This window comes from Bos indicus, chromosome 13 (assembly GCF_029378745.1).
Source record: "Bos indicus isolate NIAB-ARS_2022 breed Sahiwal x Tharparkar chromosome 13, NIAB-ARS_B.indTharparkar_mat_pri_1.0, whole genome shotgun sequence".
NCBI lineage: Eukaryota > Metazoa > Chordata > Mammalia > Artiodactyla > Bovidae > Bos > Bos indicus.
In genome coordinates this window covers 67,687,273-67,699,586 of record NC_091772.1, presented here as the reverse complement: position 1 = coordinate 67,699,586, position 12,314 = coordinate 67,687,273, and the positions used below count along the sequence as shown (strand labels likewise).

Genomic DNA, 12,314 nt, shown 5'->3' with positions numbered 1-12,314 from the left:
CCCAAGGAAGGGGCTGCTGCAGCATGAGATGATGAGAAATGTCAGCCAGAGCAGCCCCTCCTCAGCAAAGCGGGGGTCTGGGCCCATCTCACTGCCCTAAAGAGGCTGTGTGTTATGACAGCACACGGTTCCTGGCCAGAGTCCAAAGCAGTGTGACCTTAGGCAGGTCCCATAACCTCCCTGTCAATCACTGCTGTCACCAGGGTGGTCGGATGCCTTGGTGGGTGTGAACAAATGTGCTTCGTACACTGTCAAGCTCTGAACAAACTTGCTTTGTGTGTCAAACACTTTGCCAGGCAGCGACGATGCAGCAGACAAAGGCTCCCTGTCCCCGGAGGCAGTGTGTGCGCCATGCACGTGGGCACGGGGCTCTGTGGGCGTGTCTGTAACAGACACACTCGTCTCCAGGGCAGACAAGAGCCTTTCAGAAGTGGCAGCTGCAGCTCCCCTCCCCCTCCTCCCTGAGGGTCCTGGGCAGGAAAAAGCAGGGAGGGAGATGGGGCATGTGTCTAGGTGGGGAGCAGGGAGTCAGGGGTCCTAGCAGGTCCTCACCTGGTGCAGGGCGGTGAGTCCATCTTCGTTGCACAAATCAGGGCTGACCTTATTCTTCAGGAAGTAGCGCACTGCAACAGAGGGGAAGAGGTGACTGTCTTGTCACACACTGCATGTGCAGGGGTGGGGGGACCCAGGTAAGACCCACTGTCCCCCCAGTCCTGGCACCAGCAGTCGTATTTACTCCTTACAAACCTCCTGCCTCTATCCTCCCCGACCCGCTCAAACCTTAGTTCGCATCCTGGACCCAAGTGCAAAGGGAAAGATGCGGGGGTCTGCACACACATACAGATACAACTTCTTTACATTCAAGTCTACCCACTCAGAGACTTGGACCACGGCACAGGGAGGCATCAGTGAGTTCATTCATTAAGTCAGTATGCACATATTAAGCACCTACTGTATGCCATCGTGGGGTAGAGTGGTGAGATACACCAAGGAGCAAGAGACATGGATTCTGCCTTCGTGCGGCTGAGTTTGGGAAATGAAAGACCGACATCCAATGAGAAGATCCAGCAGCCCTGCAAGACCCTTCACAGACCTCCGTTTCTGGTCAGTCTCCAGGCAGGCCACTCCCACAGGGTGAGGTGTCCCTGAGGCCAGTGGGATGAAGCCCATGGTTTCCCTTCTGGTCCATCTTACCCTTCCCTGTTCACATGGCTCCAAAGCCGAATGTAGAGCCTGCGCAAGCCTGTCCCCAGATCCAGCTTCCCAAGGGTGGACCATGCAGCAAGAAAGTGCACCTCTAGGCTGAAGGGGCGACCACAGGATGGCTGTTTGCAGAGCCAATGGAGGAATTTGGCTACACAAGCTGGACGAGGCCCTCATGATGCAGAGAAAGCCAGGGACAGAGGCCAGGGTCCTGCAAGTGCAGGAGCAGGCCGGCCCTGGCCCCTGGGAGTCCCTCCCATGCCCACCTAGTCTGAAAGTGTGAGTCAGCTGTGTCCGACTCTCTGAGACCCCATGGACAGAGAAGCCTGGTGGACTACAGTCCATGGACCCTATGGACCCTAGGAACCCTATGGACTGTAGCCCACCAGGTTTCTCTGTCCATGGGATTCTCCAGGCAAGAATACTGGAGTGAGTAGCCATTCCCTTCTCCAGGGGGGTCTTCCCGACCCAGGGATCTGGTCTCCCTCATTGCACGCAGATACTTTTATCATCTGAGACACCACCTCGTCTGGCTCCCTCAAAACACTAGCCGAAGTGCGCCTCCCCTAATGCCCATGGGGGGGCGGTGTCTCCGCGCCACCACCCACACGCTGGGGCAGGGCCACTGTGGTTTCCTAGCCGATTTGCCTCTGCTGTGGGGGGACAAACTCGAGTGAACTGTGAAGGGTAGAGGGCAGGTCATCCATTCTGCACGCTGAATATCCGCTGGGCAACCCCAGAGGGTGCGGGGGAGGGAGATGAGGTCTCCGGAACCTCAATGGGATGGGGGCTGTCTTCATTAGGCGCAGATCCAGGAACCTCAGGCCCGGCAGCACCCTTGGCCTGAGTGTGACCAGAGGTCCCTGCGAGGGGGAGGCTGAGGTCTCCACCCAACTTCCTGGCAAGAGGTGACATCTCCCACACACTTGCCCAAGATGCTTTCATCACTGCTGGGGGTCAGGGGGACAAGGGGCTTATATATGGTTTACACTCAGGTCCTCTGGAGCTGCCCTGTCCACTAGGGAACCACTGGCCACAGCGAGCTCTTGGGGTTTTTCAAACGTTAACTTGTAAAAATTCAAAATTCACTTCCCTCAGTCACTCTGGCCACATTTTAAGGACTCAAAAGCAAAAGTGTTAGTTGTTCAGTTGTGTCCGACTCTTTTGCAACCCCAAGGACTGTAGTCCGCCAGGCTCCTCTGTCCATGGAATTCTCCAGGCAAGAGTACTGGAGTGGGTTGCCATTTCCTACTCCAGGGGATCTTCCCAACCTAAGGATCGAACCCAGGTCTCCCGCATTGCAGGCAGATTCTTTACCATTTGAGCCACCAGGAAAGCCCCCAACAACTACAGGTGGCTACCATATTAGAAGGAAATGGCAAGCCATTCCAGTATTCTTGCCTGGAGAATCCCAGGGACAGAGGAGCCTAGTGGGCTGCCCTCTATGGGGTCACACAGAGTCGGACATGACTGAGGTGACTTAGCAGCAGCAACCATATTAGAAAGTGCACAAATAGAACATTTCCCATCTTCACAGAAAGTTCTATTGGACATCACTGCTTTGGGGCATTACACAAGGAAATTAACTGCATCACCAACTGCTCAGACCCTTCCGTGGCTCCCTACGGCTCTGGAAACAAGTGCAAAACCCTGACGATGGTGTAGAAGGTCCACATGATGTGTGCCCTGTCTGCAGGCCTCCATCTCGCACAGTTCCAGGGGGACCATTCATTCACATTGTGGCCTGTGAGAATGGCACCCCCTTAGGGCAGAGGAGTTCGTTCAGCCGTATATGGCACTCCCAACTTACCCGCCTCTCCAGTCTTTTTCTTAAATTTCAAACACCTTTCACAATAGTCTTTCGTCAGCTACAGAGTCACCAAATCTCCTTTGATTTCTGAGCTTTTGCACTGCCTGTTTCCATTACCTGGACAACTCAGTCACCCATGCGTGCATGCATCCATCCATCTAGCCTCACCCACTCATCCACCCATCCACCATCCATCACCCACCTGCATCCATGCATCCATCCAGCCATCCACCATCCATCCATACACCCACTGGCATCCATTCATCCATCTATTCATCCACCCATCCACCATCTATCCACCCACCCTCATCCATTCATCCATCCAGTCATCCACCCATCCACCAATCATCCATCCACCCACAGCCATGCATTCCAACACACACACACACACACACACACACACACACACACACACACCCCTGTCTCACTCCTCATCCTTTACATCTCAGCTAAAACTTCCCAGATGAAGCCACTCCCCCATTATGCACACCCACAGCATCTACACATCTTGTATATAGCCTTAGCACAACCATAATTACATAACTATCTGGGTAATCATGGTGGGCTTTGGGTCTGTCTGCTGTGACCTGACACTCACTGCTGAGGTCTGGCACACAGTTAATCCTCAACAAGCCTTCCAGGACCCTGACTTACTTGGTGGCCTCCTAGCTCAGTCCAAGGACACAGCTTATCCATCTTTCAGCACAGTAGACCACCCTGTAGGGCTGACCCGAATGGCTCACATCTACAGTATTCAGCACGACCCACAGGGACTTCCTACCAGGATGCACAGTACCGGTCTCAGCCTCAAGGCCATATTGAGAACATTATGGCAAAGCCACTAATCACTGTGGCCCAGCCTATCCACAGGCCACAGGGGTGTCCTGGGCCTGACAGCTGGCCTTTGGAAGAGAAGTGACCACAGTGTCCCTGTGCATCATGGAAGGTTCTGGAAGGTTCTGCTCCCATTAGGCCAGGGTTCAGATCCCTTGGGGGTGGCTGGTGAACTAGGATTCCGGTCCAGGAGACACTCTTTGAGGCAGAAATTAAGTGTCGGCTGCCTAAAGCAGTCTTTGTGTGCAGTAATTATTAGGGTGTTCTCTGTGCGATGTGGGAACCTAAGACATATAATTACTCCAATGTCGGGCAGTTATTTTCAGCCCAAGAGGTGGGACAAGTCATCTCCGTCTCTAAGGAGCCGTCGACAGTCATGATCCAAGGTCCCCCTCTGTTGGTTCTACTTGTACTTTAGTTGGGAGCCTGGTTCTGGACACAACCCGCTGGAGCAAAGACTCCACCATCCAGGACCTAGCCAGGCTTTCCTGCCTCTGGGGTTCAACAATAAAACGATTCTTCTGGACTTCCCTGGTGGTCCAATGGTTAGGAATCTGCCTGCCAATGCAGGGGACGTGGTTTGAGTCCCTGGTCTGGGAAAATTCCACTGCCGCAGGGCAGCTAAGCTCATGTGCCACCACCACTGAGTCCACAACTCTAGAGCCCGTGCTCTGCAACGAGAAGCCACCGCAATGAGAAGCCCACACACCGCAACTAGAGGGAAGCCCCTGCTCATCGCAGCCAGAGAAAGCCCTCTCGCAGCAATGAAGACCCAGTGCAGCCAAAAATAAATAAAAAATTTTTAATGTTAAAAAATGATTCCTCTACTCCTCTATCAACACTGTCTTTTTACTGAGCCCCTCCTATGCACCCGGGTCGATGCAGAACTGCTTTGTTTCATGGGTTCACGTCTAATCACTCCTCCTATGGAGAAAAGGAAAGTACAGCTCACCGCCACACGAGACCCAGTAGAGGAAATCAGACTCTCTGATTTCTAAGCCCAGACTCTTGACCACAAGTCTGCTCTTTTCTGCCCCCGGGGCCAGGCATGGCGACCAGCAGTGCTGGAGTATTCAGAGCTGGGCTAAACGCTGATGTGGGGAGGAGGATGATGGGAGCGTGGACACAGTGACCTCTGCTCTGTGAGCATCAGAGGCCCTTGAGTCCCAGGCCAAGTCTCTTCTTGCAGACAGAGGGGCTCAGAGATCTACAGCCAGGACAGCAGAAATACCGCAGGCCCCAGGGGACATGGAGAGACATCTCAAGGGACAAGTTAAAGACAAAGTTGCTTCCTCTCACTCCCTACTTAAAACTCTCCTGGCTCCACATTGCTCTTAGACTAGAGTTCAGGGCTTCCCTGGGGGCTCCGTGGTAAAGAATCTGTCTGCCAATGCAAGGGACGCAGTTTCGACTCCTGGTCCAGGAAGATCCCCCGTGCCATGGAGCAACTGAGCCCATGCACCACAACTGCTGAGCCTGTGCTCCAGAGCCCAGGAACTGCAACTACCGAGCCCACGCACCGCAACCACTGAAGCCGGTGTGCCCTACAGCTTGTGTTCCTCAACAAGAGAAGCCACGGCGATGAGAAGCCCGCACGCCGAAACCAGACGGTAGGCCCTGCTCACCACAACTCAGCAACAGAGGCCCAGCACAGCCTAAATAAATAAAATCATACATAAAAGAGTCGCGTTCAGAATTCGTCCTTGGCCTTCACTGGGTCAGCAAACTATGGCCATAGGCTGTATGTGGCAGGCAGCCTGTTCCGATAAATGAAAATTTCTTGGAACACATCTGCACTCACTCATTTACATATTGCCTGTGACTGCTTTTACCCCACAACACCAGAGTTGATTAGTTACAGCAGAGACGTATGGCCCAGACAACCTAAAATATTTACTTTTAATATCTGGCTTTTTACAGAAAAGACTTGCTGACCCTGGTCTTCACAGTCCTGCATGGTGTGGTCTTGCCTACAGGGCTACCATCTTGCTATTTTCATCAGAGTCTATGGGAATGGATTGCTCTGAAGTTGTGCAGTGTGCAGCCCGCTCAACTGGACCTAGCCATCCTATATCCCTAACTCTCGAGGCTCTTCTCTTGCTTTCTGAACACCTTGCACAATAGAGGTAGCTGGCTTAGGGGGATCTGAGGGGTTGGTCGGGGCTCAGAAAAGACAAAGGCAAGAAGAGCACGTGCTCCTCTCCAGGTGGACGCGCCCACCACTTCCTGGTCGCCCACCCCCTGGTCTGCTCCCTGCCTCCCCAGCCCCGACAAACACCAGGCTTGCTCATCAGTTTGTCCACATGACCCAAGAGTCCCCATGCATTTGTTCAGCTGTGACTTTAGGCAAGTTATTCCTCTTCTCTGGGCATCAGTGTTCTCATCTGTAAAATGGGGATCACAATAGCATCTCCTTTGTGGGGATGCCATGAGGGTTAAGCAAGAACCCCTGAAAGCTACTACTATCATTTATATTAAAAACAACATCAACCACTGAGCTCCTGCTTGGTCCTACTCTGTGCTGGGTGCTAGAAATGTAAACATGAATATCTGGCATTTCTCAAGAGCCCCTGACCTGGTCTTAAAAGACAAGGACCATCTCTCTCCAGGGGGCTCTGAGCATCTGCTGGTTTAAGGACCACAAGTAAGGCCACAGCCAATGTCCCCACCATCCCCCCCATAGAGGCGAGACCCCACTGAGATGGTAAAGAGGTGGCTCCCGCCCTCCCCTCGTGTATTCCTGCGCCTGGCACCAGCCCCGTTGCTCCGCCCACACCTCCCTGGCAATCTGGCTGGAATCTGGGCCAAGCAGGGCCATCTGCTCCCCTCTGTCTCCAGCTGTAGCGAGCAAGCTGAACCGGCCCATCTCGGCAGGAAGCTGGTGGTGGCTGCCTTTGTAGGGAGAAATCACTGCTGACAAGCTTGTGTTTTCTTTGCTACCTGACCCACTCCACCCCATCGAGCAGACTGCCTGACCTCGGGCTGGTCAGTGATGTGCAACCACAGGTGTGGCTCCTGTCTTGGGCAGTGGGGCACAGCAAGGCAAGAGGTATCTGCCTACTGGATGGATGGACCTTGGACAATCTACATCTGCCGGGGGTGCCCTGGGGCTGAGCTGCTGCCGCCTGGCCACATGACTTCCATCCACAATCATGTTCATGGGACACCCACTCACCAGGCCCTCCTCCCTTTCCATCTCGCTTCCTTTCCTGCCCAGCACTCAGCAACGAAGCCTCATCCTCCCACTGCCTCCTAGGCGCTGCATGATCTAGTTTCTGCCCCTTTCCACCCCCACTTTATCCCACCCGCACCTCCTCCCTGAATCCCTCACCAATTCAGTCACACTGGCTTCTTCCATTTCTTAAAGCAAGACAAAAAGTGAGCTCCTCAAGGCCTTTACACAGAGCTTTCTGCACCTGGAACCCTCTTTCTTCCATGACTTGAGCCAGCAAGCTCCTCTTCATCCTTCCAATTCTAGCTGAAATGTCACCTCCTCCATGAGGCCTTCCAAGATCACCCCAATCTCAGTCAAGTTGCCTGAATGATTCTCTCCCACAGTATCCTGGACATTTGCATTTCTGCTTTGCAGTAGTGCCTACTGCAACCCATACTTACAGGGTCATTAGTGAGCATATATTAATTATATAGTTATATGTTTAGTTTTTTTAGACTCCATGAGGGCAGGGATCCCCCACTGACTGGTGTTCCCAGTGTCCAGAATGGAGCCTGGCTCAGAGCAGGGGCTCAAGAAATATCCATTGTAGTGAGAACACCTGAAATCTACTGTCTTAGTAAATTTCTAGTACTGAGGACAGCATCCTTATTAGCTATAATCATCACGCTGCACACTGGCGCTCTGGATGTAGTCATCCTACATAATGGCAACTGTGTACCGTCTGGCCAATATCTCCAAAAAAATGTAACCTACACGAGGAAACTGGAGAAGGAAGTGGCCATCCACTCCAGTATTCTTGCCGGGAGAATTCCATGGACGGAGGAGCCTGGCAGGCTACAGTCCTTGGGGTCGCAAGAGCTGGACATGACTTGGTGACTAAAGAGAGCGAGAGACTGAGGAGATGGATGTGTTAATTAGCTTAACTGTACTGACCGTTTTTCTCTCTCTATATAAAGGTAGATAGATAAACGTCATGTTGTACACCGTAAATATGTACAATTTTTATTAAAATTTTAAACAACCTATCGTGTGAGGGAGCAAAGGTAGGAAGGAACAAGAGGAGAGAGGATGGCTCTGGGGGTCCATGGAGCTCCTTGTTCCAACTCCTCATTCCAGGGGCCATGGGACTGTGGGACATGGTCTCCCGCTGGGGACATATGCATAGTCCCGCAAACACAACACAAAGAGTGTGACTCAAGGACTGAAAAGCAACAAGCATGGATTTTGCACAGACGTGCAACAGCAGATACCCCTCCTTGAGCCTCCAGTGGCGGTGCAGCAGACCTGGCAGTTGAGCAGCAGCCCACTCCCAGGCCAGGTACCAGACGCCCATCATGACCCTTCTGCCCCGGATCTCAGTCCTCAGTCTACCCTACACATTTGGATCTCAGTCCTCATTCTTAGTCTGCCCTACACATTTGGTGTTCTTTCTATAACTCAGCACTGACTGTGTTACAGGCACTATCTTAGGAGCTTTATGTCTATCAAATTCATTAGTCCTCCATTTACATCTATCAACCCCATAAATCCACTTATGAGGACCAATGACCTGCTATTATCAATTAACTGCCTGCCATTATCACCCCAGTTTACAGGTGGGAAAACCGAGGCTCGGGCTTGAGCTCGTGAAAATGACTTGCCCAAGGGCACGTGTCTAGGAATGGCAGAGCTGGGATTTTAACTCCCAGATTCTGACTGTCTCCAAAGGCTGCTTAACCACTTTGCTAAAATCATGCCAAACAAGGACCTGGGGAAGGGAAGGTGGGCAGCCAAGAAATGTGTCAGATGGATGCAGATATGAGCGTGAAGAGAGCCACAGAGCTGACAGAAAGCTAGAGGAAAGGTCAAGATTGTTACCAACAGTTCAGCATCCAGTACATGATAACAAGAGGATGATCACTAACGGTCATCCCCGAACCTTCTCTTTAGAGCAGTTTGCAGGTGAGGACTGTGGGGCAGGAGGTTAACACTTAGCCCGAGGTCCCATGGCAGAGGAGTGGGGACTTCGGGGAGGACCCTGAGCACCACCACTTCCTCTGTTGGTCTTCCTCCTGCATCTCCATTCCTGGCAGACCCTACCCCTCCCTTGATGCACCCCACCCCAAGCATCCTCAGGGCCTGCCTCCAGCTGCTGCACCCCACCCACTAGGCTGCGCCTCCTCCATGGAAAATCATGCCCCCACTGGTCACACTTCCTTTCCTTCCTCACGTCCCAGGTCTGCTTTGCTCAGTCTCATGGGATCCAGCACCTGCAGTCTGGTCAAACCGGATCCTTGGGTCCCCCTTCCCCCTCTGTGTCCCACCCCCCAGGGTGCTGGCAGGGCTGCAGGGGGCCCAGCGTGCTGCTCTGACCCTGCTTGAAGGGCCAGCACTCTCAGGAAGCAGTCTCTTTCCTCTCCTCCCAAGTCAAGGTTGTCCTGGGTCCTCAGCGCACTGTGCTTCCCCAGTCGCTCCACTGAGCAACTTCAACCTTTCCACCCACCACTGCTCCTCCTCAGAGCAGAAAGAGCCAGAAATAGCTGCTTCCAGGGGAGCCCAGCCGCCTTGGGCCGGGGGTGGAGTCAAGTCTAATGGTGGCTTCTGCAGGGGCTGGTGCCTCCCATCCCAGTGGCAGGAAGTTCACCCCAGGATCCCAGGCCATGACTCAGCCAAGGTGAAGGATGGGCAAGGAAGACCTGGGTTTCCTTCAAAGTCACAGTCCCAGGCCCAGGGCCCAGGAGCCAGCCCTTGTTCTTCCCCGGGAAGCCCCCCTCCAGGGCCCATGTGAGGAGAGGAGAAGGCCGGACAATAACCAGTGTTGGTGAGGATGTGAGGAAGTGGAACCCTCGTACACTGCTGGTGGGAATGTAAAACGAGGCAGCTGCTGTGGGAAAACTGGCAGTTTCTCCAAATATAAATAAAGGTTTACCATATAACCCAGCGATTCCACTCTTAGCTCTAGACCCAAGAGGAACGAACATATATGTCCACACAAAAACTAGTATCTCGATGTTTATTTACATTATTTACAATAGCCCCAAAGTGGAAACAAGCCAAATGTTCATCAGTGGAGAAATGGATAAAATGTGGTATACTCATACCATGGAATATTATGTAGCCACAAAGAGGAATGAAGTGCTGACACGGGCTACCCCACGGATGTTTCTTGAAAACATCATGCTAAGTGAAAGAGGCCAGTAAAGAAAGATCACATATTGTGTGATTCCATTTATAGGAAGTGTCCAGAATAGGTAAACCCATAAAGACAGAAAGTAGATTAGTGGTTGTTAGGAGCTAAAGGGAGCAGGGAATGAGGAATGACTGCTTATGAGTACAGGGTGTCCTTTTGATGAAACTTCTCTGGAACTATTAATAGATAGTGGTAATTGTTATACAACCTTGAATGTTATACAACCTTGAATGTGAGTGCAATAAAGACCACAAACTGCACACTTTAAAGAGGGAATTTTGTAGCATGTGAATGCTACCTCGATTTTCTGTTTAATTTTTTTTTTTTTTTTGGCTGTGCTGGGTCTTCACTGCAGCTCTTGAGCTTAGCTGCCTTGTGACATGTGAGATCTTAGTCCTCCCACCAGGAATCAAATCTCTGTGCCCTGCATTGCAAGGCGGATTCTTAAACACTGGACTACCAGGGAAGTCTCAATATCTCCATTTTAAAAGGAGAGCAAAGGGGTCTATGCTGGCCTGGAGCATCACGCTATAAACTCATTTCCCTACCAGCCTGGGAGTTCTGAGAGGTCAGTACAGCATCTGTCCAGTTCACTGCTGTACCCACGTGCTGAGGACAGTACACAGTAGGTATTCAATCCTTACTTAATGGAAACGGGAGGAAGGAGGAGGCCACTGGCCACTTGGACCCTAAGTGATCTGGTTCCTGCCCACCTTTCTTGGAATCATCCATCCCTGCCACCATGGACCCTTCAGGACCACCCAGGCACCACTCTGTCCCTCTCTTGCATCTGTGGGCCTTCTCATGCGCTATTCCCTCTTTCTCTGCCTTCACTTTACCTGGTTAATTCTTCCTTTTTATTATTTATTTATTTGGCTGCATCGCATGGGATCTTTGATCTTCATAGCAGTGTGTGGGATCATTATAGTTGCATGCAGACTTTCAGCTGTGGCATGTGGGGTGGGGGGTGGGCATGGATCCATGACCAGGGATCGAACCTGGGTCCCCTGCACTGGGAGCACAGAGTCGTAGCCACTGGACCACCAGAGTTAAACCTTAACCAGGTGTCTGTGTAAATGTCTCAGCTTACACGTCGCTTCCTCCATGAAGTCACCCCAGGCTGGGCCAGATACCCTTCTCAGGTGTTTTCTCAGGTCCCTCCACAAGAACCCTTAACACCATAATGTAGTTGTATATGAATCTGTGTCTTTTCTAGACTATCAACTCTGGAGGAACGGAGAAGTAGGAACCACAAACTTTCTAGCCACCGTGACATAGGTTCCTGGTCAGTATGTGATGGTCACAGGAGTCAGGGGAGCCTGCCTGGCATCTAACCAAGCCTCAGAACTGGCCAGAGCATCTCTCTTGGGTTATTTCATGCTTTGTCCTCCAATCAATGCTCCCAGGCTGGCCCAGAGACCTTTCTGCCTCAAAATCTTCATCCCTTGGCCTAAACAAAGAAGCCTGTTTCTCTCTTAGCATCTCTGTTACCCGAATGATCATGAGGACAAGAGTGCCAAGAATGCACTGACAGGAAGCTCTAATCTTCTCCCTTCTAGAAACCCTAAGCCCAGGGCACATGGCTGAGCTGGGCAGTTGTTGACCAAGACCCATGTCAACTATCCAAATGCATTTGGAAATATGTAACTTGTATTTAGCATTAGGAGGGTGCCAGGAAAATTATTTCAGACCCTTCAGACTATAAGATCCTTGTGGGAAAATCTTGCCTGACTTTTTATCTGCAATATCCAGCACCTAGAGTAAAAGGTCAATAAATATTCATTGAGAGAATGAACAAATAAAAGTTCTGGTCTTCTTCTAAAGAAAATAAAACTAAAGTGACCAGGGAAATTTAACAAAATAAGAACAAGATCTATGTGAGGAAAACTACAAAACTCAGATGAAACCAAAGAAAATTCAATAAAAGGAGAGATATTCTATTTTCATGGATAGGGAGACCTCATACTATCAACAAGTCAGTTCTTCCCAGTTTGAGCTATAGAATCAATACAATCCCAATCAAAAATACAGCAAATCACTTTATGAACACTTTATGATTCTATTGTTTATATGGAGAGGCCAAAGACCCAGAATAGTAAACACAATATCAAGAGGAAAGGGAC

At 51.2% G+C, this 12,314-nt stretch overlaps 1 protein-coding gene across 3 annotated transcripts in view; it reads right to left on the bottom strand.

Annotated features, from left to right (window-relative positions):
* The window catches only part of PPP1R16B (protein phosphatase 1 regulatory subunit 16B), a 108,004-nt gene that overhangs the window by 23,369 nt on the left and 72,321 nt on the right, over positions 1-12,314 (bottom strand). For all 3 annotated transcript variants that reach the window (XM_019972417.2, XM_070801668.1, XM_070801669.1), the window contains exon 3: positions 553-623. In XM_019972417.2, coding sequence (XP_019827976.1) covers positions 553-623 — 71 coding nt within the window. The remainder of the gene's footprint in view (positions 1-552; positions 624-12,314) is intronic.